The 27,919-nt window shown below is 31.5% G+C and overlaps 1 protein-coding gene across 7 annotated transcripts; it reads right to left on the bottom strand.

Annotated features, from left to right (window-relative positions):
* Positions 1-1,931: 1,931 nt before the first annotated feature.
* LOC143230286 (uncharacterized) lies at positions 1,932-23,069 on the bottom strand. 7 transcript variants are annotated; one of them, XM_076463546.1, is made up of 7 exons: positions 21,872-23,069; positions 18,899-19,049; positions 13,023-13,259; positions 10,115-10,278; positions 8,304-8,374; positions 4,897-4,997; positions 1,932-1,963 (listed from the first exon to the last, which is right to left on the bottom strand). In XM_076463546.1, the coding sequence occupies exons 2-4, from the start codon at positions 18,902-18,904 to the stop codon at positions 10,141-10,143; spliced, it is 381 nt and encodes a 126-aa protein (XP_076319661.1). In that variant the 5' UTR covers positions 18,905-19,049; positions 21,872-23,069; the 3' UTR covers positions 1,932-1,963; positions 4,897-4,997; positions 8,304-8,374; positions 10,115-10,140. The 7 variants fall into 7 exon arrangements, with proteins under 7 accessions (XP_076319661.1, XP_076319660.1, XP_076319662.1 ...); XM_076463545.1 differs by lacking the exon at positions 1,932-1,963 and having other exon boundaries at positions 4,605-4,997; XM_076463547.1 differs by lacking the exon at positions 1,932-1,963 and having other exon boundaries at positions 4,605-4,997; positions 10,153-10,278.
* Positions 23,070-27,919: the final 4,850 nt, after the last annotated feature.

The following is a 27,919-nucleotide window of genomic DNA, read 5'->3' as shown; positions in this document are numbered from 1 at the left end:
TGAGGACTGGTAATGCCAGGGCAAAAGGATTGACCACTTTTTTTTATTATTATTATTACCCTAAACCATATGCAAATTTTGGAAAATTCATATACCGTAGGAGGCAACGCCAGCTGTCTGGCAGGATCCAATGAAAGAGAAATGGGTGCTGAAAAAGAAAATATACTTACCCTACTCAAAGGCAGTGTGAAGATTGAAAAAATAGATTAGAGTTAAAACTCAGCAGGAAATAAAGCAGGTTTTATGAAAGACATGTGAGAATCATCCACATGTACTAACATACAGATAATATCCAAACTGAAGGAGTTGGCTTATCCACACTGTAATAGTAGCAGGCAACAGATCTAGACAATGAGGGGTCCAACGGTAGAATAAAAAAAATAGCAGGAGCCCTTAAAATATGCGTGCCAAATAACACCAAGACAAGATGCAGAAGATGAGTCTAAATGAGTATATAGGAAAGAAACAGGAGGGAGGGAAATAGGATGAAAAGTACAATCACCATTCCAAGTAACAGAAGTCTTAGAAAAGAAGCCAGGTCTGGGTAAAGTAAGTACAAGTACAATGTAAGACTGTGAAAAACACTAATGATATTAAAATCAGACCAATGGAGACCATAGGTAAGGAGATGGAAATATGTCTAGAAGCCAATAATTCAAACAGAGCATGTGTCAGAGAATATAAAATCATTGTCATGTTCCAACGAGGCATGAAAATGGTCGGAATAAAGTGGGGAAGGCAAAATGTAGAAAACCAAGCTATCCAATAACCAGCTAGAGTGAAGATTGATAGTCCATAGCTAAACAACCACGTGAAAAGGACTGAGCGGTGAATCACCATAGAACAGGAAGGAAGTGGTAGACAAAACAGTGGTGAAAAGTTTGCCACTTCTGTTGACAGAAAGAAGAAAAAAAAATGAAGGACAAGAGAAATGTGATATAGAAAGTGGTACACATTTGGAAAGTATAGATGGTTATGGACCAGGCAAATCCCATATATGAAGATGAAAGGATAACACCCTAGATGAACACAATGTGTGATTTTTATTTTCCAACTTTCCAAATCTGAAATTTAAATTTGTGTTGAATAGGGATCCGAGCTCTCTGGGCAGTGCTAAATTCATTTTCTGTCAATAATAGGAAGAATATGTTTGTATATCAAGAAAGATGTGGATCAGTATTCTATCTGAGACAATATCACCATATTGTTGTGTTCATTAAAGCACACAAATTATTTATTTACTTTTAGATGTTTCATGATAACAATCTTAGATTTAATTTTTTTTAATTAGGTGAAACATATACTGTCATTTCTTGTAATTTTATATAATATTTCTAAAGTATTTTCTTTCTGTATGTAAACTGACAGTGTTCATTGTTTATGAAACTATGTAATCAGGTTTTTAAGTGTCTTTATAGTTGACTGTGTGGGAGATTGCAGTGTAATAGAGATATAAAATAGTGGTATATATAACTGACAAAAACACTTTGTGAAGGACATGGACTTAGCAAGAGGAAATACGAAAGCTCACTTTCAGGTTTGTGTTTTTTAGAGACCTTTAAGACAACATCCTTAATATTATAGGATTTGACTGTGGTAGTAATGGGTATTTTGTCTTACCATGTTCTATATATATCCTTTTATTATTTGTTTAGTAAATATGTAATGTATAATAATTACCTAAGTTAGATACAGATAATTGCAAAACTTTTTTTGTAAGGAAGATATTTCGTGGGTGTGTACATAAATCAAGCTTTCCAGTACACCCTTTTTAAAATTTAGTATAGTAATTTAAACCTCTTGTGACATCTGAATTGCTCACCAGTGTGGCTGAATCTGCTATAATATCCAGGTTTATGGAGAGTAAATTCTGTATCTTCTTCCTCCTTACAAAATTCCACACAACACATGATATCTGGTTCTTAGTTTTATAAAGGTGTCTTCTCCATGGATATCTTGCATTCTGTGGACAGATATTGTCAAATAAGGCTTGTTTAAGCTTGTTAGTCACTATAAGGTGTTATATAAGTTAATATGAATAATTCTACTATTTTATGGAAGAGGGACAGTTCAGCCAACCTTCTAAACTCTGTATCTTCATAGCTGCTTACTATTAATAGACAAGTTCTTTTGGCAGTGAATTTTATTTTTGATGTCATTAAATCAAGATTTTGGGCTGTACCCTGTATACTGGAAATTGTAACATCCTTTTCTAGCCTACCTAATTTCCACCCAAATTTAATTTGATTTTAGTGATTTGGAAAAACTTCAGTGTTACAACCAAATTTTAAAACAAAATTTTTTTTGAGAAATAAATACTGCTTCTTTGGTGAAGGGATAATTCAGTGTAATATTTTTTTTTTCACTTGTAGAATTATTTTTTGTTTATTTCTTGCTGAAATGTAAGAAAAATAAAGAAAAAATTTTCTCCGAAGTTAAAGAAATGTATAGCTATGTAATATTTCTTGCACCTTAATGCAAAGGAGCACCAGATAAGATTGAAAATACAATAGTAGACAAATACAACAATATATTGATTATTAAATAATGTTAGAAGTTTGTATATGGATATAGATTGTTATTAGATATTTCTGCAGTATTTCATTTTACCATTCCTACTCTAAACTCATCTTCATGCTGTGGAAATTTTCTTGTGACAGAATTTGCTCAGTTTCTTGAAAAATCCCAAATATACTGACAGTAAGGCAGAGAATCGTTTTAAGGTACTGATGTATTTATAGCTCAGCTTCTTTCTGTGTCATCTCCATCACTTAGTGCTTTGATTTTTGTGGGATGTTAGGAGAAGCTTTTTGTAAAAGTATAAGCATAGATAAATGTTAGTTATGGCTAAACAGCAATAAATAGCTGTAGAAGTAAATCAATGAAGTTGATGTACACTATATGTATATATTATTATACCATAAAAGGGTATGCTATGGATTATATGAACAACACATACAAACAACAGAAAAGGTTTGACAGAAACATGAAAAGAGTAAGTACTTCTAACAAATTATAAAATACAAAAATATATTTCTATTCTTCACATATGTCTCTCTTAAGTTAAGACCCTCAATCAAGTTCTTGTCAATTATGCCTTTTTATTGATTTTACATCTGTAAACAAACCATTGCAATTTTTTTGCTACTTGTTCTTGAGTAAAATATTACAGTGATGAACATATACTTGATGGAATTTTAAAACAAAAATTACACTTCTATTAAACAGCTGTATCATATTATATTACACTCGGTGACAGCCTTAACTAATGCTAACAGTGAATGTATGGACTATTCTCAATGTATGTTTTACAAGTCCAATATTGTTTTGTTACAGTTTGCAAAAATCTCCTAATATTTTTATATCAAATTATACTTTACAATTACCATATTACAAATATAACAAAACTAAAGCAAGTCTGGAACAGAGTGACATTAATATAAAGTTAAAAATATATTGAAGGCAATACACAACCTCGTTCAATACAAAGCATTCACTAATGTAATTTTAAAAGACCAGTTATGAAGGCACATGAAGTTTATAAAAAAACATAACTAGCCTTTTTATCTGACATTTATACAAACTTGGGTATAAAGACAAAGTATAACATGAAATTCATATACAACAGTATTTTGTTTGTTTTAGAATCATGCACATAATGGGTCAGTTTTTTCACATCCTTCCCTAATATTCAAAAGATAAACAAAAAGGAAGTTAGTTGCTCAACTCGTGATAACCCTGTCTGACCAAAGTATGGGATTTGATGATCACTCTCATAGTGCACCCATGGCCTCAAAGTATGTAAACAAGTTTGTTTCTGTGACATGTCATAAATCATGAATTCTCATATTCAAAGTTTGGATATAATAACCACTAGGCCATCTACATAGATCCTTCAATAATCAATACACAGATTTGTATTGTGGTAGTAATGAAACTATCAGTAATGTAAAATATTACACACAAAACATGCTAGCATTTTATGGGCCCAGCTTGGCGAAGCGTGTTAAGGCGTCAAGCGACTCGTAATCTGAGGGTTGTGGGTTCGCAACCCTGTCATTCCAAACATGGTCAATCCCACTATTCGTTGGTAAAAGAGTAGCCCAACAGTCCTAAATTAAGAATAGCTAGCACAGATAGCCCTCGAGTAGCTTTGTGTGAAATTCAAAAACATCAACACATCAACCCTATTTTATCCACCACCCCTCAAAAAAGTATGAAATTTGTTTGGTTACAGAGCTAACAAATAGAAAAGTTCAAGAAAAAAACAGGAGATTAGTTGAGTACTTTATTTCTTTTTTTAGTGTTTGTTATTTAGGCATAAGTGTAAAAGTAATTGACATGTAAATATAGGTATATTTGTTAGGTTAGTTAAGATTAGAGTAAGTAAAATTATAATATAAAAAATGGTTCTAAAGGCACAAGAACAGGGTAACATAATTTGTAATTTAAAGCAAGCTGCATGTAATTTCACAGATATATCATTGTGACACTGGGGAATGGTACGAAAAAGATTAAACAAAATAAACTTAAAAGTTTAAAAAGTGTACATTATTACAAAGAGGAAAAATATGTATAAAATGCCAAATTTTTTACATTTTAAATGGGTAAAATTTGATAGTGAGGTAAAAGTATGGTTTCCCCTTTAGGATCTTTTTAGCTTAATGCTTCTGATACGTTCATTATTTCCCTTTTTTTGAATTTAAAATATTATATTCTTTCCTCTTTGCTTTAATTAATATATTGTTTTATGACATTAAAATTTGTTTTCACTTTAGTTTCAATCCATTTCATAACTTTGCTAAATATGTTAAACTGTTGCCAGCTAACTTGATTATTAATCCTCCATTACTAACAAGTAATATTCATTTCCAATATTTTATTACATATACATACCAACTTCTCTAATTCCATGAACCAACTGTTGGTTCTTCCTTGTTGTTGAAGCTCTAGATGATATAGAAATGTTGTCCAGTTTGTGTCATGGTCTGAGAACCCTGAACCAAAGCGAGGTCAAAAGTATAAAAATAGTTGGCATAGAGAGATTTACTTAAATTATTGACAAAACATGGTTATATTTTCTGGGGAAAGATAATTAGTAAAATAAGTTATGACTAAAACAGTTTCAGTCTAAATGATTTCAGTTATCAATCCTGAGAGTGAAACCTGTAAAACTAAGCACAGTTTAGCATAAACATCAACTGTTACAGTCTGCACATCATCCCTTATTTCTGTTTTATTTTAATAAAGATTTTGTTAATTGTACACACTTGCCCCTTATTTTATATACACTAAAAAACTTGTTAAATACAGTACCCCATACTTCCTGGACAAATTTGCTGTTATCAGTAGATCACATCAAAGTATCACACACGTACACTACATTATTTTTTCTTTGTTTGTTTTACATATCCAATCCATATCATGTATTCAACCTAGAATTTGAATTAGGATATAATCAAAGCCAAATCACAATGACCATAACTTACACATATAGACAATATAAGAATGAGATGATTTAAATTGCATGATTTACATGCCTGACTGTTGGAGTGAGATTGAGCACCATGGTGAGAGCAAAAGAGCTGTCTGAGGCCTTGAGAAAGAAAATTGTAGCAGCTTATGAGTCTGGTAAGGGATTTAAAAAAGATCCCAAAAGATTTTGAAATCAGCCATTCCACTGTCTGGAAAATAGTCAACAAGTGGAGGACTTTCAAAACAACTGCCAACATGCCCAGGTCTGGTCGTCTAAGCAAGTTCACCCCGAGAGCAGACCGCAAGATGCTATAGGAGGTCTCCATACACTTTAAAATGTCAGCACGGGATTTACAGCAGGTTCTGGCTACTGTTGATGTGAAAGTGCATGCCTCTACAATCAGAAAGAGACTGCACAAGTTTAGCTTACATGGGAGGTGTGCAAGGAGGAAACCTTTGCTCTCTAAGAGAAACATCAAGGCCAGACGACAGATTACCTTCCAGTACCCGTGCCTATGAAAATATCTAGATCAGCAAGACACAGTGAAGTGTATAAAATGAGCACGAGCTATTTTATTCTGTTGATTTTACTTCCCTGGCAGTTGTCTACCAGTTTACACATAGAAGATTTCAAACAATTCAACAGTGAAATTTGTCACTGGTAGGCTCACACTTGAGATTATATTATCAGTCATTTGCAAGGTAAAATACTTATATAACAACAAGATTATTAAACACTGTAAAGTCAAAACAACGAACATTTCAAAGAGAAATATCTTAAATATTCTTAACAGAAGCAGAACAATTTGCACAGCACAGCACTTAGGAAAGGAACAGAGTCCCAACACCACACCCCAGACCACTCTGTACCATCTCCCTTATTCACAATGTTAAAGCTGTGATTAGGGAAAAACAAAACAATCACTGCGATAAAACCAGCATTATTAACAAAATAATATACCCACCTGGCCTGGTGGGTTAAGGTGTTTGACTCGTAATCTGAGAGTCACGGATTCAAATCCCAGTTGCCCCAAATATGCTTGCCCTTTCAGCCATGGGGATGTTATAATGTAAAAGTCAATCCCACTATTTGTTGGTAAAAGAGTAGCCCAAACATTGGCAGTGGGTGGTGATGACTAGCTGCCCTCCCTCTAAATTAGGGAAGCTCTCATGTAGCTTTGTGTGAAATTCAAAACAAATAATATACTAGACTTATAAAGATTTACAATCCAAATATTAATACAACCACATTTTTGAACAACAACTGTTTATCAAAGTAAGAAACATAGCTAAACATACTGGAATAATTACAGGTCCTTTTGCCCCAACAAGAAAGTTTGTAAAGTTATGTGATCTCCACGATCAGCCTTCTCATCCTGTGTAATTAAGTTTAGCACTATCATAGATACAATGAAAATTACCATTCAAAAACTAAACTGTTAAGCATTTTATAGAAGGAATTTGATGTGCAACTGTTTCTCTTAACAGAGAAGTTTAGCCAATATATGAACCAAATGAAATAATCCAGATATGAATAATCATTCAAATTAAGTTAACCACTGATCTCACATAAGAGTAGTGCTTTCACTGATATTTACTTTGAGTATGTAGAGAATAATAATAATAAAAAAAAAGTCTGAGGACAACTGTCTCTTAATATACTGAAGTTAGTAATTCTTACATTCTTGGTCTGTAAAATAAATATGCATAGTCTCACAAGTAACAGTGATTATACCGTCCAAAACAACTACCCTTCATGAAGATGTTACTCTCTTACAATAATATTAAAGATACCTTCAAGATACAATGCATTCAAAGCTTATTATTATTACAAACCTTCTTGGATTAGAGAAATTTCACACTTTTTCTCTTTTTAATGGAGATTTTCTTAAAACCAGTTTCTATTTAATAAAAATGCATAAAAAATCTGTGTTTTGTAATATTAATCTAAATATTTTAGCATAAATCAGTTGAAAGATATAACAGATCTTTTTTGAATATATTTTATTAAAGGGTAAAATGACCATCAACACTAAACTAAAAAAAAACAGTTCAATATACCAATAAAGAAATGTATAAAACTTGATTAAAAAGATGGCCCTCTTATGCAATGTAATTAAATTGAATTTGGGTGGTAGGCTAGAAAAGGATGTCACAATTTCTAGTATACAGGGTACAGCCCAAAATCTTGATTTATTAACATCAAAAATAAAATTCACTGCCAAAAGAACTTGTCTATTAATAGTAAGCAGCTATGAAGATACAGAGTTTAGAAGGTTGGCTGAACTGTCCCTCTTCCATAAAATAGTAGAATTATTCATATTAACTTAAACACCTTATAGTGACTAACAAGCTTAAACAAGCCTTATTTGACAATATCTGTCCACAGAATGCAAGATATCCATGGAGAAGACACCTTTATAAAACTAAGAACCAGATATCATGTGTTGTGTGGAATTTTGTAAGGAGGAAATAAGATACAGAATTTACTCTCCATAAACCTGGATATTATAGCAGATTCAGCCACACTGGTGAGCAATTCAGATGTCACAAGAGGTTTAAATTTCTATACTAAATTTTAAAAAATGGTGTACTGGAAAGCTTGATTTATGTACACACCCACGAAATATCTTCCTTACAAAAAAGTTTTGCAATTATCTGTATCTAACTTAGGTAATTATTATACATTACATATTTACTAAACAAATAATAAAAGGATATATATAGAACATGGTAAGACAAAATACCCATTACTACCACAGTCAAATCCTATAATATTAAGAATATTGTCTTAAAGGTCTCTAAAAAACACTAATAAAAACACAAACCTGAAAGTGAGCTTTCGTCTTTTTCCTCTTGCTAAGTCCCTGAATGTCCTTCACAAAGTGTTTCATTCAATCTATAACAGAAATTGTATCGAACTACAAATGTACTGGTAATGAATTATTAATAATAGATACTGTAAACCTTTAATTTTTTTATTTTTGTTAGTTATATATACCACTATTTTATATCTCTATTACACTGCAATCTCCCACAAACTCAACTATAAAGACACTTAAAATACCTGATTACATAGTTTCATAAACAATGAAAAACTGTCAGTTTATATACAGAAAGAAAATACTTTAAAAATACAAGAAATGACAGTATATGTTTCACCTAATTAAAAAAATTAAATCTAAGATTGTTAACATGAAACATTTAAAAGTAAATAAATAATTTGTGTGCTTTAATGAACACAACAATATCAGCGTCTTAGATAGAACACTGAGAGAACTCGGATCCCTATTCAACACAAATTTAAATTTCAGATTTGGAAAGTTGGAGAATCGGAAAATAATAATTAGAATATAACATAAGGAACAGAAATAAGCATTTTACATCCATAATATAACAACAGAAGAAAAACAATTAAGTGCCTGTCTTAACAAATATCAATTTTAAAATAAAACTATGCACATACTATTTCCATGTACCTTAAGAGTTCTCTGGACGTAATACTTTTGTTATTATGTTTGTTATATTATTAACATTGAAAAAACAGGTTATTAAATAATTTATTTCAATCCTTTTTAACCTCTTCCCAACATAATAAATGTTCTCTAGTACTATTATGTGACTAAATATAAATTAAGTATTGTTAACTTAAATGCTACAGCTTATTTATTTAAAAGGAAATTAAAGATTTATATCTTCACCCAAAAAATGTTATAATGATAAGTCATTATCTATTGTAAAAAGTTTTACAATTATCTGTATCTAACTTAGGTAATGATTATACAACACATACTTACTAAACAAATAATAAAAGGATATATATAGAACATGGTAAGACAAAAGACCCATTACTACCACAGTCAAATCCTATAATATTAAGAATGTTGTTTTAAAGGTCTCTAAAACACTGATCAGAAACTTTTGGGCTACTATTTTACCAATGATTAATGGGAATGACCATCACATTAAAATACCTCATGTCTCAAAGATCAAGCATATTCAGTGACAGATTGCAAAGGCTAAATTTTATGTTTGAGAAAAGCAAATCCATAATATGTCATGAATGAAATACAAGTTCAAAAGTAAATAAAGCTTTCTACATTAATATAAAGAGTAGCTAACTTAGTAGTGAAAAAATAAAACAAACATGTAATACATAACTTTAAAACTCCAAATAACTTCACTACTTTCATCACTAAATACAGGAACAATTTTATTCTAGAACATGTATATGTAATGCAGTTATTTCCATATATACAACAGCAAAAACTGAACAGCAAGTTTGTTTGTACAACCTTTCATAAAAACAATGTCATGTTTCTTGCTATTCAGAAATGTCCATTTTACTTAAGAAGGTTTTAAAATAAATTTTTCATGCATGATAAGTTCAATCTTTACCTTTATCAGAGCAAGTATAGATCAAATTCAACTAGACGTTGTTGAGAATGTTTCTCAAATATGTGACATGGAATAATATAAAACTGAATCAGCTCTTACAAGCAAAATGAGTTTTTTTTCATACTTTGAAATGTATTGAAGTTCAAAAGATACTAACAGTATATGTTTTAGGCTATTGAAAGTCATTTTAGACTACTTAGTGGTACCTCAAATATAAGTTACATACAATTATATTTCATACTTATGCTTTAAAACATTCATAGTGAACTACAAAAATACATCACGCCATTCAGTTTTTGATGAGGCACAAGTTCCATCTGAGAATCTGTCTCTTTCACTCTTCTCTGCATTTTCATTATCATCTGATTGTTTATTTATACCTCCAGCCACATCATTATATTCCACCTTGAATAAATTTCAAAGAAAATTAATGGAAAATAAAAATTATACATTTCATTTTACATTGCACATAATAATATTCAAAACCAATAAATTACAAGCAAACACTGAAGTTGAAACAACAAAAGCTAGCTTTAATAAATTTAAATTAACTGTCAAATCAAGAAAAATTCCTAATTTATGAAATGCCTCTGCTTATTTTGGAGCAAAGCTATACTGAATATTCACAACCTTAGATTCATGACTACCAAAAAATAGCTTGTCATTGTCTCAAACTTTTTTACTCATACTTCTAAACTTTTGTTTTATGGAACAATTTGTAAAAAGAAAATGATAATTATAATTACAGGCAATGAAACTCAGTTTTTAGCAAAAAAAATATTTTTCAAACAAAGAGTAATAAATACCTTGAATCTACAAATTACAGAAATGTAGCCTCATGAGGTTAACCTAATCTCACTCAAATTATATATTTTCTTATTATCTCAGCTCAATAAAACTGTAATGTCACCTGGTGCACCTGCTCTTCTGAAAAGAAAAAAAAAAAAAGTCTGGAAGTGAGGGAATGGGATGGAAGAAAGTCTGATAAACTTTTGTGAATTTCTGTTTAATGCTTGAATAAAGTTGTTGGAAAGGTTCACAAGGATGATGGCATTGTAGAAGGTCCAAAGGAAAATTTATCCTCCCACTAGGAAACAACAGGATAGAAAAATAAAAATATGAGATCACACTCAGATACAGAATGCTCCAATGATCATCAAAAACGAGCACAATTTTTCTTTGCTTCTCAAATAATGCAAATTAACCTTCAACATGCTATATTTTAATAAACAATATTCTAGTACTACACAAGGAATTTGAGGATATGTAACAAGAATTAATTTATTTTCACAGGAAAACAAAACTGCATAATACAGAGTAGTCACTTAACTTTTCCCTACTTTTCTACATATTAATTTATTGCATCTTACAAATACTAACAAAGTGAAATCTGATGCACATATACAGCAATTTAATTTCACAAAATAACAAAAATAAAAGACCGACCATGGGGATTTAAATTATTAATTTACAAGAATAAGACAACTAAATATAATTTCTTTGGTCATATTATACATTTAATTCATGTCTCCTGAATAATGAATAATACTTTAGATTTTCTGGGGCAAATTATTTCACACACTAGCAAGTTTGATATTTTCTTTTGGCTTCCTTATTCATCAGTTTAATTTTGGTTGAGAGTTGTTTCTATTTCAACTTTCTTCAACCAGGAGCTATTATACCATGCAATTTTATGTAGTTCTAAAGTTCACATTACAATTAAGAATTGGATGTTGTGCAATTGCACTTTTACATGCAAATCCCAGATACCTGCTAAAGCACTAAATTTTAATAACAATTGTACATCACATTTTATGTATAATAATGGATGTTACAATAAAATGTAGACTTCAGCATCTTCAGATAAAATTTTAAGAGAAGTTTCTTTCACATCTAATACAAAAGTGTACAATTTTACTAAAATTTTCATTAAATCCAAAAATGAACTTTTGTATCCCAAAGTTCAAATAACAAAAATACATAAGATAATGCTTAGAACCCTCTAAAAGACTTTACAATATTGTATACATTTTAACCCATTGTTTCTACAGCTCTGAAAAATTCTTTAAAATAGTCCCTACTCTCAACACAATATCAAGCTTGGATGCACAGACATAATATATGCACGTGCAAACATAAAAACCTATCTAACCACATAAATAACTTACAAAACTTCCACGTACAAAATGTACTACATGAAGCATCAATCAAGATTTGTAAGTTTTAATAATTCAATTACATAAGTGCAGTCAATTTGTTGAGATTAATTATCACACTTGGCAGACTCTGTTTAACAAAACAAGAAGAGTATTCACAACACAATACAATTAGAACTAATACATAACAAACTACATAAACTACTTCCAATGTGAAATGAGCATGATGGGATTTGAATGCAAACTTCAAGAAATTACTTATTATTCTCTGTTACTTATTTTAACAATAATCTTATTTTCCATTCCATTACATTATTTCCTTTTCCTGGTTTATTAGGGGTAACCACCCTAGCACAAATAGTTGTAAATGTTAAATTGTATTTTTGATATATGCATATCTATCAAATGGTTGGGAATTCTCTATAATGAACTAAACAAGTGCTAAACATGTCACCCATTGCACCATGACTTGCAACTGCAGCGAGAAGCCACTGCATGCATATATTATCAACATAAAGTGCAATCAACATTGGTATATTCTCAAAGATTACATAAATTTAATTTTTAATGTTAATGCTGACAAAGGAAGCATTAACAATAACTTTTGTGGACACCATCTTTTGACTTGTACATATAAATTAAAAAAGTAAAGTATGAAAGATCAAGTTATAATACAAAAAAAAGTTTAAAGCATAGATCTAAGGCCTATACTTAGTAGCCCTCAGAATGAATTTTAAATGCTTTTCTGTGAGAACATTTCTTCTTCTCAACCTTACTTTTAGTCATGTGGTTTGAAAATGATGTTTTCTAAAATAATTACTGTTTTAATGTTGTAACTTTTTCTTCAGTTTAGTTGTTTAATTTCAATCTTGTTCCATGACTGAATTTACTTTTACATGCACATCTTTAATAATGTATAAATGGCTTATTGTGGGTGATAACTCACAAATTTACATAGTACCCTAATTTTATTACACATATTTAATTACACACCTTTCTCCTTCTGGTATCATACTGGCATCTCCATCTTTCTTGTGTATATCCTTTTGTTGGAACTCTTTTCAAATGACTTGCAAGTCTCTTCCAGAGACATTGTAACCTTGAAGTCTTTACATGCCCACAGATCATCTGCAAAAAATGAGTAATATCCACTTCTAGTAGGTTTTCCTGGCAGATTCCATCCACAACTGCTTCAACATCTTGTTTTTCAAGGTGGTGACCTTGATTTACCTAGGCAAATCAGCAAAAACAAAACATGAATTAAACATCTGCATAATCTTCAACTAAAAATGTTTTTTAAGTTGTATTTGTATTTTAGCATGCATATTACTTTAATTGACAATAAAATAGTATTGTAAACATTAATTTTAAGTTTCACACACATATAAATGATATTTCGCTCGGATTCCGTCATATATATATATATTTTACTTAATAAAAATTAGCAAACCAAATCTGAAACATCAAAACTAAAGCACGAAAGTTGAAGGGGAAAAAAACATCAGTGAGAAAGAGATATAGCATCTTCTAAATGTGACATTCTCATCTGAAGTTGAAGTTTCAGCTAACGTTTAAATAGCTCTGACAGAAACACTACAAAATCAGGTGGAAATGTAAAGGGAAAAAATGCTCTTTCTGTTGGTTATAAACAGGAGTTAAAGAGTAGTATGTGGGAGAAACCACTCTATGATTTTACAAGATACCTACTTTTTATGAATCTGCTAAAGGTGCAAAATTCTTATTTCATATTTAGCTTGTATGTATTTCAAATTTGCGTTTCTAATTAGTTGGCTACTTGTACATGTTGTATGGTGGGCATAATAAAATATTAACTGAGCAATAAGACAACTAGACACACAAAAATCAATATTTAACTTTTTTCTTTACATTTCCTTTTAAATTAAGAAATTAATATATATAAAACACTAAACTATAAATTACAAGCTATGTTTTGATGACAACTTCATTAACATCTGTAGTAAAAATGTTGCTTAATAAAATTTTGAAATAATGCTCCAAAATTTGACTAGTGTACTTTGATCCACTTAGTGAAAAAAGGTTAAACATGTACTTTTGTAGTCACTTATTCGAAGACATTCTTTGTCACAATTTATCAACAACATATATGAAAGAGAACACACATTTCATTAGACGCGAATGTGAATACCAACTGTTGTTGATACATCAAGACAAAGACATACTGGTAAATTGCAAAAACATATGATCATGTCTCAAATAGTCAACTTCTTCAAAACCACAAAGGATCTGACGTATTCAACTCTATCATATGAAGAACACTACAAAAAATTATCACATGATATCTGAGTGTTAATACTTTCTCACTCTGAAACTGTATTTCTGATAGGTACTTATCTTCCTCCCCTCACCTAAATCTTTCTTAATCCTGGTCTGCCATTTAAGCATTGTTAAAAAAATATTTTGTAAAACTGCACCAATCAGTTTTGCACCATTTCAGAATATGTGCTGATAATGCGACTACTTCTCATCAAGCATACAGGTAGCTCCCTCAACTATTCAAGAACAATCCTAACTTTTAAAAATTGTGCAAGCACAAACTATAAACCCAAGAATCTTAGTGAGAGGAAGGGTGTAAAAGTAGATGAGAGAATATAAGTAGTTACTGGGAGTATGTTTTCAGATTAAGAAAGTGTTAGATTCTGAAACATTACAACCTTCCTCTCACACAAAGCTGGAATCATACATTGCCAAGTTGGAAGGACTAGTGAAGGTACATCAATCGTACACCAAACTGAAATCAACTGCACTGAAAGAACAGGTATACTAGAATATGAAAAGAAAGTGTACTGATGGAATACCACACTATTTCTGGAACAAGAATAAATAGTGATATAATTGGGTCTGAACTGAATTGACAGGCACAATAAAAGATATATAGCACTGAATCACTATAGGAAATACTGGATAACTATGACAAGATACAGTAAGGAGTTGAGAAAAATAGGAAGGCTTGTGTGTATGCAATGTTAAGGAAAGTGCCTTTGGTTACATTTGTTTATGCCAAGTGTCGTCAATCTGGAAAAAACATTCAGTGGAAACACCTCATATAAGACTTAGCAATAAAAAAAACATCAGGGTGAAGTGCCCTGGACATGTAGGATTCATAACTAGACCTCTGTCCACATCAATTATAAGAAACAAGATGCAATACCAAACATAGTGACAGTGAGTTGTATCATAATGCCAGTAAATGAGCTAGAGAAAACAGCAATAAGTAGCTAGGGCTTGAAAAGCACAAAATGTATTTGATAGGCCAAGTGCAGTTTGCCTAAGCAAAAAACATCCAGAAGTGCCTTGCATAAGAAACATATGATCTGTTCAGTCAAAAACATCCAGGAGCAGCATCTTGGATACTGAATATTATTGTACAATTCATTATTTTGTACTGTAACCATAAGAAAAACTACAGCTCTCTTTTTCACTTAGTGGATACACATGGGCTAGAAAGTGGTTTTCCAACACCCACTCGAGAAGAAATCTTTATGACCTACCACTCTGACAAGTTAGAACCAGAAGTGGTAAGGACTCCCATTCTCCACTAGAAGAAACGTAGCAAAGAAGGAGGCCAGAAGAACAACACACTGAGGACAGTGCAATGGAATGACATAATTCCCTATTTGAAAAGCAGATAAAGCCTGAGTGGGGATGGGCAGAAAAAACAACATACATACATACATACATTATGAGTGAGAGAGAGATACATATACAAGCTGCCAGTAGTTTTACAGACTTACAGAAACATCCCATATCAATATAATTATTGAATTCTAGTGCAAGTATAACATGGAGCACATCTGACCATATAAGACCTGTCAGCATGCGAGACCCTGAAATACATTATTTATCAACTAAAAATATGTGTGAAAAGTAATATTCTGGTCTAGCACAGTCAAAGGTGATGAGACGTAGAATCATCACAGAAGGCAAACAATACCTATCCTAGGTCATGCATATAATGTGCAACAAACGTATAGTGAGGTATTCACATTCGAGCCTGAATGATATCCTCCAAAGACTGGCAAACAGATAAAAGTGATAGTTATATGATGAGAAGAAACATTGTGTTATTGGCGACCTTCTACGGACAAATCCGAATAAGCAATCATACAAGTTGATAAACTTAACCAGTGAGTACAATGGGGACATAGGGAATCCTTGGAATAAATAGACAGAAATAACAACATGAATCGAGGTATTATGGACCACACAACATCTTAGGGAACAAATTGGAACAGCTGATACAAACAAACTCTGATCAAACAACCAGGCAAAGAACTGGTAAATAAGATATACAAAAGGACAGGAAGGATGAAAGCCACAGCAAATGGACCAAGATATGAAGAAAACCACTGCCTCTGGTATAAAGACAAGGAGAAAGGAAGAATGGAATGGAAGAGGAAAGATGCTACATGATGAGCAAGTCGATGCTGATGCAAAAGCCACATGAGCAAGTGGAATTCAGTGACAATGGTATGAACTATATCTGATTGCAATTGTCAGAGGAGAGACTGAGACAAAGGAAAGGCCAGGGAATGTTGCTCCAGTAAAGGCAAAAGTAGAGGGAACCATGTCTGAGCAGGCCAATACAGAGTAGTGAGAAAGAAAAAAGTTGTCATCTGGATAAGGGGAAAAGACTCTGAAGAAGAGTCTGATTTGAGTGCAGATACATAAGTGAAGACTACTAGGTAGTTCTAGTAGGCCCAGTGAAGAAGATTCATAGTCTGAAAATAAAGATATAAATTTAGTTATACTTGCTTAGTGATATAGCTGATAACAGTGGAATAATCAGTTTGAACCACAACCACCTGGCAAACCACCTTGCAGAGGAAATAATACAGAGTCCAATAAACTGCAAAACGTTCCAGGATATATCAAATGGAAAGAAGTCTCCTCAATAAACAACCAACCAGAAATCTCTTGGGAATTGAGGAAAGCTCCCCTCACCCAATCCACACTTGGTATATGAAGATAAGCAACCATCATGATTTGATCATTCAGAGTTCCAGGGAAAAAAAACCCTCAGTGACTTCAGTTAAAAAGTTCAACTTGGACAATTCTATAACAGGTCTCCAAACATCTGTCTTTGAGGGACAACAATTAGATGGGAATTACACTCAAGGGGAATGAGTAACACCCATTTGGCAGCCCCTTTGTGTAGTAAATCTTGAACAGACCAATCTTTGAAGAAAAATGATCCCAAAGAGGAGGAAGGAAGGAAATAGATAGATAGGTAGAAACCTTCAGACAGAACTTAGAGCCCACTAGAATTGTCATGAAGTACAGCAATATAAATTAATAAACAACATTTGACATACAAAACCATTATGGAACTTATATGTTAAAAAACAATTATCAAACTTACAAGTCCACTAAAGAAAAGGATAAAGGACACAACAGAAAAACCTATCTTGGAGGAAAAGACAACAAGTTAACAATAAGAAAATTTGACTCAAATTTCATTAGTAATGAAAAACGAAATTACAACTTAATCCTTTTGCTACAGGCTCAGTATAATATACACAAGTTCTACACATTTGCATGTCAAGTATTTATGCTAACTTTTGACATTAACGTTCATATCTTCACTAAATTAGGTAGGTATTTAGTAAAGATTACAGGTATTTTGTATAAAAAGAATCAGATTTTTTTTATGAAATATTTATGCTAAAGATTTGTTAGTGGAAATAGAGTCTGTTTTGTTACTAGTCTGACTACAATGTGTTAAGATCTGGAAATTTTTTATATCTCAGTGGTTGGTTGGTTGATTTAGTGTTTTATGGCACAAAGGAGCTAGGCTATCTGCGCCCAACATCCGGAAAAAAGGTAAAATTAAAGTAAATGTAGTAAAATTCATAAAAGGACATGAAAGTATAACAAAACAGCAAGTAAAAACATAAATAGCATAAAACCAATGTTTACATCTAGTCTACAACGTTAAGAGAAAAACTACAGTAACAAAAGTCGTAACGAGCTGTCTGTAGCATAATGGTAATTATCATAACCCGCCAAGAAGACTAACAGGTAAGTACAAGAACCACCGTCAGTCACCTGAAGTTGGCCTTTCCAGTCCTGGTTCTGGGATATGTGTCATTACAGCCACTATCAAAAAGTAGGTAATAAAAGTGTTAAAAGACATGTAGCAAAATTGTAATAAAAACTCGCCAGGACGACTGACGAGTAGTTTAAACAGCAGGTTAGTCACCTGAAGTTGGCCTTTCCAGTTCTGGAATTTAATGTTATGGCCATTTTCTAATTTCAAATTGAACTAGAGATTGTGACTCTTAAAGTGGAACCACAATAAAAAAGATTAAATGAAGAAATATAAAACATTTAAATGACATTAAAAAGATTAATGGCTGTTAAAAAACTAAAAACATTATCAAGGTGGACAGTGTCACCTTCACCAATAACACTGTCTAATGTTATGGAAAAACCTTGGGACAGAACATGTTTAAAATAGTGCCGTTGAGAGTCATAAGGATGGCAAGAAAGTACAATGTAGCTTATAGTAATCTGAGTGTTATACAAAATACACATCGGTGCATCAGTTCCAGATAAAAGGAAACGATGTGTTAAAAAACTGCGACCAATGCGTAGTCCAGTCAGAACAACTTCCTCCTTCCGAACCTTACGGAAGCAAGGCAGCCAAACTCCACTATAGGGTTTTATTTGGAAAATAAATACTGATGAGAGAGAAAGTTCCATATCAGGTTTTCTTTAATCGTTTTTTCAACATGCATTACTCTTACAAGTAAACCTTCAACTTCTTTACAGACATCCTAAAATATAGTAGTATCTTTTAACATCAAAACAGTTTACATAAAACTTACCATCATGTCCAACTTCTGTCAGGATTTTTACAGTCTCATGAGACGTGTCCATTTTCACCATACTTGAAGCAACCAGATTTACTTCTCCCGTCCCCACCTACATTAGGACAATCTTGTGACATGTGCCCATCTTCACCACACTTACAACATCCTGTTAAGATGGTTAAAGGAATACTATGTAACTATATGCATGTATTGTCACCCTAACTGAAAATAAATTAAAACTTAAGACAGAATTTAAGAAGAATATAATGTTACATATTTTTCATGTTGATTTAAAAAATTTATAATAATCTATATTAGTGTTGCAAGTTGAAAGGATTAGTTAGATTTGATACATTCTCAAACTAAGGAGTCATGTTAAAGCAGAAATTTAAATTCTAACAAAGTAACAGGATGCAGAAACTAAAACCATGTTCAAAACAACTTACAAAAATTTTCCCCCAGAAAATTTAAATGTAAAAGATGAGCCACAGTGAACCCCGTAATAAAGATTGTATTGTTCTATAATTCTGTGTAAAAACTTCAAAAAAACTTAATTAATATACTAGAGGAAATGAAGCTACTTCAATATCACTCACTACTCATGTCTAACAAAGTGACATGTAACCGCCACTCATGTTTCTATGGCAACAGGTTACAAGTTATAAAATCTTATATTAGTAGTTTTAACATTCTAAAGTCTGGGCAGCATCCAGCCTAATCAGGTAAGGATACTGATTCTAACCTAAGTATCTGCAAGAGCTAAGTCATTAGAATCAATAAGTTAATAGAATTCCCAATTTTCAAATATGAACAACTTTAGACAATAAGAAGCCTTGATATTATCAAATTTTCTGATTAACACCATTTTTAAAATCACATTTAACATGAAGTGAACTAGTAGCCAGGAATCTGAACAAAGGGAGAAGAATTTACACTTGGAAGACCTCATTATATATCAAGATCCTTATCAGATACCTGCCAAAAAGGTCTTTTACTGGAGACAGTAACATGAGACTACTTTTAAAAGTCTGCAAGAGCAAGAACTTGGTAGACACCCTCCTGACACTGGTCTTTTCCATGAAAGTCCATGGAATGGTAGATGCAACTTAGATAAATATAATACCAAGGATACCCCAAGCAACCTTGCAGAAGACCCTAACTTGACAGTGAGGACTGGTAATGCCAGGGCAAAAGGATTGACCACTTTTTTTTATTATTATTATTACCCTAAACCATATGCAAATTTTGGAAAATTCATATACCGTAGGAGGCAACGCCAGCTGTCTGGCAGGATCCAATGAAAGAGAAATGGGTGCTGAAAAAGAAAATATACTTACCCTACCCAAAGGCAGTGTGAAGATTGAAAAAAATAGATTAGAGTTAAAACTCAGCAGGAAATAAAGCAGGTTTTATGAAAGACATGTGAGAATCATCCACATGTACTAACATACAGATAATATCCAAACTGAAGGAGTTGGCTTATCCACACTGTAATAGTAGCAGGCAACAGATCTAGACAATGAGGGGTCCAACGGTAGAATAAAAAAATAGCAGGAGCCCTTAAAATACGTACGTGCCAAATAACACCAAGACAAGATGCAGAAGATGAGTCTAAATGAGTATATAGGAAAGAAACAGGAGGGAGGGAAATAGGATGAAAAGTACAATCACCATCCCAAGTAACAGAAGTCTTAGAAAAGAAGCCAGGTCTGGGTAAAGTAAGTACAAGTACAATGTAAGACTGTGAAAAACACTAATGATATTAAAATCAGACCAATGGAGACCATAGGTAAGGAGATGGAAATATGTCTAGAAGCCAATAATTCAAACAGAGCATGTGTCAGAGAATATAAAATCATTGTCATGTCCCAACGAGGCATGAAAATGGTCGGAATAAAGTGGGGAAGGCAAAATGTAGAAAACCAAGCTATCCAATAACCAGCTAGAGTGAAGATTGATAGTCCATAGCTAAACAACCACGTGAAAAGGACTGAGCGGTGAGTCACCATAGAACAGGAAGGAAGTGGTAGACAAAACAGTGGTGAAAAGTTTGCCACTTCTGTTGACAGAAAGAAGAAAAAAAATGAAGGACAAGAGAAATGTGATATAGAAAGTGGTACACATTTGGAAAGTATAGATGGTTATGGACCAGGCAAATCCCATATATGAAGATGAAAGGATAACACCCTAGATGAACACAATGTGTGATTTTTATTTTCCAACTTTCCAAATCTGAAATTTAAATTTGTGTTGAATAGGGATCCGAGCTCTCTGGGCAGTGCTAAATTCATTTTCTGTCAATAATAGGAAGAATATGTTTGTATATCAAGAAAGATGTGGATCAGTATTCTATCTGAGACAATATCACCATATTGTTGTGTTCATTAAAGCACACAAATTATTTATTTACTTTTAGATGTTTCATGATAACAATCTTAGATTTAATTTTTTTAATTAGGTGAAACATATACTGTCATTTCTTGTAATTTTATATAATATTTCTAAAGTATTTTCTTTCTGTATGTAAACTGACAGTGTTCATTGTTTATGAAACTATGTAATCAGGTTTTTAAGTGTCTTTATAGTTGACTGTGTGGGAGATTGCAGTGTAATAGAGATATAAAATAGTGGTATATATAACTGACAAAAACACTTTGTGAAGGACATGGACTTAGCAAGAGGAAATACGAAAGCTCACTTTCAGGTTTGTGTTTTTTAGAGACCTTTAAGACAACATCCTTAATATTATAGGATTTGACTGTGGTAGTAATGGGTATTTTGTCTTACCATGTTCTATATATATCCTTTTATTATTTGTTTAGTAAATATGTAATGTATAATAATTACCTAAGTTAGATACAGATAATTGCAAAACTTTTTTGTAAGGAAGATATTTCGTGGGTGTGTACATAAATCAAGCTTTCCAGTACACCCTTTTTAAAATTTAGTATAGTAATTTAAACCTCTTGTGACATCTGAATTGCTCACCAGTGTGGCTGAATCTGCTATAATATCCAGGTTTATGGAGAGTAAATTCTGTATCTTCTTCCTCCTTACAAAATTCCACACAACACATGATATCTGGTTCTTAGTTTTATAAAGGTGTCTTCTCCATGGATATCTTGCATTCTGTGGACAGATATTGTCAAATAAGGCTTGTTTAAGCTTGTTAGTCACTATAAGGTGTTTAAGTTAATATGAATAATTCTACTATTTTATGGAAGAGGGACAGTTCAGCCAACCTTCTAAACTCTGTATCTTCATAGCTGCTTACTATTAATAGACAAGTTCTTTTGGCAGTGAATTTTATTTTTGATGTTATTAAATCAAGATTTTGGGCTGTACCCTGTATACTGGAAATTGTAACATCCTTTTCTAGCCTACCTAATTTCCACCCAAATTTAATTTGATTTTAGTGATTTGGAAAAACTTCAGTGTTACAACCAAATTTTAAAACAAAATTTTTTGCACGAGAAATAAATACTGCTTCTTTGGTGAAGGGATAATTCAGTGTAATATTTTTTTTTCAGTTGTTGAATTATTTTTTGTTTATTTCTTGCTGAAATGTAAGAAAAATAAAGAAAAATTTTCTCGAAGTTAAAGAAATGTATAACTATGTAATATTTCTTGCACCTTAATGCAAAGGAGCACCAGATAAGATTGAAAATACAATAGTAGACAAATACAACAATATATTGATTATTAAATAATGTTAGAAGTTTGTATATGGATATAGATTGTTATTAGATATTTCTGCAGTATTTCATTTTACCATTCCTACTCTAAACTCATCTTCATGCTGTGGAAATTTTCTTGTGACAGAATTTGCTCAGTTTCTTGAAAAATCCCAAATATACTGACAGTAAGGCAGAGAATCGTTTTAAGGTACTGATGTATTTATAGCTCAGCTTCTTTCTGTGTCATCTCCATCACTTAGTGCTTTGATTTTTGTGGGATGTTAGGAGAAGCTTTTTGTAAAAGTATAAGCATAGATAAATGTTAGTTATGGCTAAACAGCAATAAATAGCTGTAGAAGTAAATCAATGAAGTTGATGTACACTATATGTATATATTATTATACCATAAAAAGGGTATGCTATGGATTATATGAACAACACATACAAACAACAGAAAAAGGTTTGACAGAAACATGAAAAAGAGTAAGTACTTCTAACAAATTATAAAATACAAAATATATTTCTATTCTTCACATATGTCTCTCTTAAGTTAAGACCCTCAATCAAGTTCTTGTCAATTATGCCTTTTTATTGATTTTACATCTGTAAACAAACCATTGCAATTTTTTTGCTACTTGTTCTTGAGTAAAATATTACAGTGATGAACATATACTTGATGGAATTTTAAAACAAAAATTACACTTCTATTAAACAGCTGTATCATATTATATTACACTCGGTGACAGCCTTAACTAATGCTAACAGTGAATGTATGGACTATTCTCAATGTATGTTTTACAAGTCCAATATTGTTTTTTTGTTACAGTTTGCAAAAAATCTCCTAATATTTTATATCAAATTATACTTTACAATTACCATATTACAAATATAACAAAACTAAAGCAAGTCTGGAACAGAGTGACATTAATATAAAGTTAAAATATATTGAAGGCAATACACAACCTCGTTCAATACAAAGCATTCACTAATGTAATTTTAAAAGACCAGTTATGAAGGCACATGAAGTTTATAAAAAACATAACTAGCCTTTTTTATCTGACATTTATACAAACTTGGGTATAAAGACAAAGTATAACATGAAATTCATATACAACAGTATTTTTGTTTGTTTTAGAATCATGCACATAATGGGTCAGTTTTTCACATCCTTCCCTAATATTCAAAAGATAAACAAAAGGAAGTTAGTTGCTCAACTCGTGATAACCCTGTCTGACCAAAGTATGGGATTTGATGATCACTCTCATAGTGCACCCATGGCCTCAAAGTATGTAAACAAGTTTGTTTCTGTGACATGTCATAAATCATGAATTCTCATATTCAAAGTTTGGATATAATAACCACTAGGCCATCTACATAGATCCTTCAATAATCAATACACAGATTTGTATTGTGGTAGTAATGAAACTATCAGTAATGTAAAATATTACACACAAAACATGCTAGCATTTTATGGGCCCAGCTTAGTGAAGCGTGTTAAAGGCGTCGCGACTTCTAAGTAATCTGAGGGTTGTGGGTTGCAACCCTGTCATTCAAACATGGTCAATCCCACTATTCGTTGGTAAAAGAGTAGCCCAACAGTCCTAAATTAAGAATAGCTAGCACAGATAGCCCTCGAGTAGCTTTGTGTGAAATTCAAAAACATCAACACATCAACCCTATTTTATCCACCACCCCTCAAAAAAGTATGAAATTTGTTTGGTTACAGAGCTAACAAATAGAAAAGTTCAAGAAAACAGGAGATTAGTTGAGTACTTTATTTCTTTTTTTTAGTGTTTGTTATTTAGGCATAAGTGTAAAAGTAATTGACATGTAAATATAGGTATATTTGTTAGGTTAGTTAAGATTAGAGTAAGTAAAATTATAATATAAAAATGGTTCTAAAGGCACAAGAACAGGGTAACATAATTTGTAATTTAAAAAAGCAAGCTGCATGTAATTTCACAGATATATCATTGTGACCACTGGGGAATGGTACGCCATTAAAAAGATTAAACAAAATAAACTTAAAAGTTTAAAAAAGTGTACATTATTACAAAGAGGAAAAATATGTGGCAAAATGCCAAATTTTTTACATTTTAAATGGGTAAAATTTGATAAATATTTATGGAGACAAATGTTATACTTTGTATTTCCTGAATTTTGTATAAAATATCAAGCTTAACAAACTTCATGATTAGTAAATGCAACCATTATCTTTGGAGTGTTACCTTCAATAGTTGGAAATTAATAACACCTGTTGGAATATTATTAGATACTTTGTTAAATTTGAGATCAACAGTAATTTTGAATATATTTTATTAAAAATGACCAAGACTTTTAAAAAACAGTTCAAAATACAATAAAGAACTTTAAAACTTGAAAAGATGCCCAGTAATTAGCACTGTTTAACTAGAGTGTCCATTTCTTATTATTGAAATTCATCAAAAATAAAATTCAGCACTGAATTTTCTCAAAATAGGCTATGTTGGTTTGTTTACAGAATGTAAAATCAATAAAAGGATAATGTTGGAACTTAAACATTTAAGACAAATAGTGAAGAAAAGTATAACATTGTAGTTGGTGAAGTACTTGCTCTTTTTCATGTTTATGTCAAAACCTTTTCTAGTTGATTTTAATCATATAAACCAGATACACATTTTATCAATCAACCAACTATACAGTCAACAGCAAGTTTAGCTTCGAGAACCTTCTACTAAATTTAATTGCAACACTAATGCTTATCTTTCAAAAACTTATCTAACATTTTATAAAATCAAATTAACGAAGATAACAAAGAAAATAGATATAAATACATTTAAGAACCATTCTCCCTTACTTTCACTGATATTTATTTTTTAAGAATAATAAAATTCTGTCACAAGAAAATTTAACAATATGAAGTTGAGTTTAGGTCTTGGTAAAATAAATATGCATAAATCTCTAACAAAATATATCCAAAACAAACTGTCTGAAGATTATTTAATAGATACAAAATAATTTTTTTATTTTGTTATTATATTTTCAATCTTATTGCAATTTCACAAAAGAGAAATAATACATATTTATACATTTCTATTAATGCAGAAAATCTTTATATTATAAAAGCAAATCAATAAAAAAATAGATTCAAAATTTAAAAAAAAAATTCACTATACTTCAAAAAATTAAATCTAAATTGTTTCTTGTTGTAACTGAAAACACTAAAATAAATTAAATTGAATTTAGGTAGGCTAGAAAGGACAATTTTAGTTACAGGTATGCAAATCTTTTTAATCAAAATAAAATTCACTGAAAAGAACTTGTCTATTAATCAATGAATATAGTGAGAAGTTGGCTGAGCCTTCCATAAAAAGGAATAGAATTACAACCGTCTTAACAAATAGCAAACAAGCTTATAATTGACAATAAGTCAACATTGCAAGATATCATGGAAAACACCTTTTATTAAGGCATGTGTATGTGAATTTTTATTTTCCTCTCAAACCTGGATATTATAGCAGATTCAGCCACACTGGTGATTATTCAGATGTCACAAGAGGTTAATTATTTTTAAGGTTACTGGAAAGGATTATGTACACACACCCAACGAAATATCTTCCTTCAAAAAGTTTTGCAATTATCTGTATCTAACTTAGGTAATTATTATACATTACATATTTACTAAACAAATAATAAAAGGATATATATAGAACATGGTAAGACAAAATACCCATTACTACCACAGTCAAATCCTATAATATTAAGAATGTTGTCTTAAAGGTCTCTAAAAAACACAAACCTGGTGAGCTTTGTAACATTTTTCTTTGCTAATCAATGTCCTTCAAGTGTTTTGTTGAATATAACAATTTTATTAACTGCAAATTACAAAAGCAACATAATACACTGTAAATGTTACATAGTTTCAAAACAATGTAACACTATTTAATACAGAGAAATCTTTACAAAGTTATAAAATTAAAATAATGATTGAATAGTTTCATAATTAAAAAATTAAATATACAGATTGAAAATCATAAAATCAAGAAATAACATTATTGTGTGCATTAACAAAACAATATTGATTGTACAGATACAATACTGATCCCATGTTCTTTAATATACAACAATATTCTTATTATTAGTTAATTGAAAGAAGATCCCTATTCAACACAAATTTAAATTTCAGATTTGGAAAGTTTCTAAAAATCATAATTATGTTATCTAGTGTTATACATTTATCTTCATATAAATTTGCCTGTCTTAAAATACACTTATTAATAAACTTGCACATACTTTTTTCTTACTTTCCAAAAAATGGCAAACTTTTAACCATTATGTTTGTTATATTATTAATGTTCTATGGTGATTTAATCAATCCTTTTTAATGTTTTTACTATGATATCAATGTTCACTCTAGTGATTATTGGATGTGACTTTATAAATTAAGTCTTGTTAACTTAATTCTACATTTTATGAAAAGGATTTGACAATGATTTTATATTCTCTGACACATGCTCTGTTTAATTATTGGCTTCTAGACATATTTCCATCTCCTTACCTATGGTCTCCATTGGTCTGATTTTAATATCATTAGTGTTTTCACAGTCTTACATTGTACTTGTACTTACTTTACCCAGACCTGGCTTCTTTTCTAAGACTTCTGTTACTTGGAATGGTGATTGTACTTTTCATCCTATTTCCCTCCCTCTGTTTCTTTCCTATATATCAGACTCATCTTCTGCATCTTGTCTTGGTGTTATTTTGCACGCATTACGTATTTTAAGGGCTCCTGCTATATTTTTTTTTATTCTACGGTTGGACCCTCATTGTCTAGATTCGTTGCCTCGCTACCATTACAGTGTGGATAAGCCAACTCCTTCAGTTTGGATATTATCTGTATGTTAGTACATGTGTATGATTCTCACATGTCTTTCATAAAACCTGCTTTATTTCCTGCTGAGTTTTAACTCTAATCTATTTTTTTCAATCTTCACACTGCCTTTGAGTAGGGTAAGTATATTTTCTTTTTCAGCACCCATTTCTCTTTCATTGGATCCTGCCAGACAGCTGGAGTTGCCTCCTCCTAATGTATATGAATTTTCCAAAATTTGCATATGGTTTAGGGTAATAATACATAATAAAAAAAGTGGTCAATCCTTTTGCCCAGGCATTACCTGTCCTCACTGTCAAGTTAGGGTCTTCTGCAAGGTTGCTTGGGGTATCCTTGGTATTATATTTATCTAAGTTGCATCTACCATTCCATGGACTTTCATGGAAAAGACCAGTGTCAGGAGGGTGTCTACCTCAAGTTCTTGCTCTTGCAGACTTTTAAAAGTAGTCTCATGTTACTGTCTCCAGTAAAAGACCTTTTGGCAGGTAT

This window comes from Tachypleus tridentatus, chromosome 10 (genome assembly GCF_004210375.1).
Source record: "Tachypleus tridentatus isolate NWPU-2018 chromosome 10, ASM421037v1, whole genome shotgun sequence".
Lineage (NCBI taxonomy): Eukaryota > Metazoa > Arthropoda > Merostomata > Xiphosura > Limulidae > Tachypleus > Tachypleus tridentatus.
Note: the sequence above shows the minus strand (reverse complement) of the source record. Positions and strands in the feature narration are given on the sequence as shown.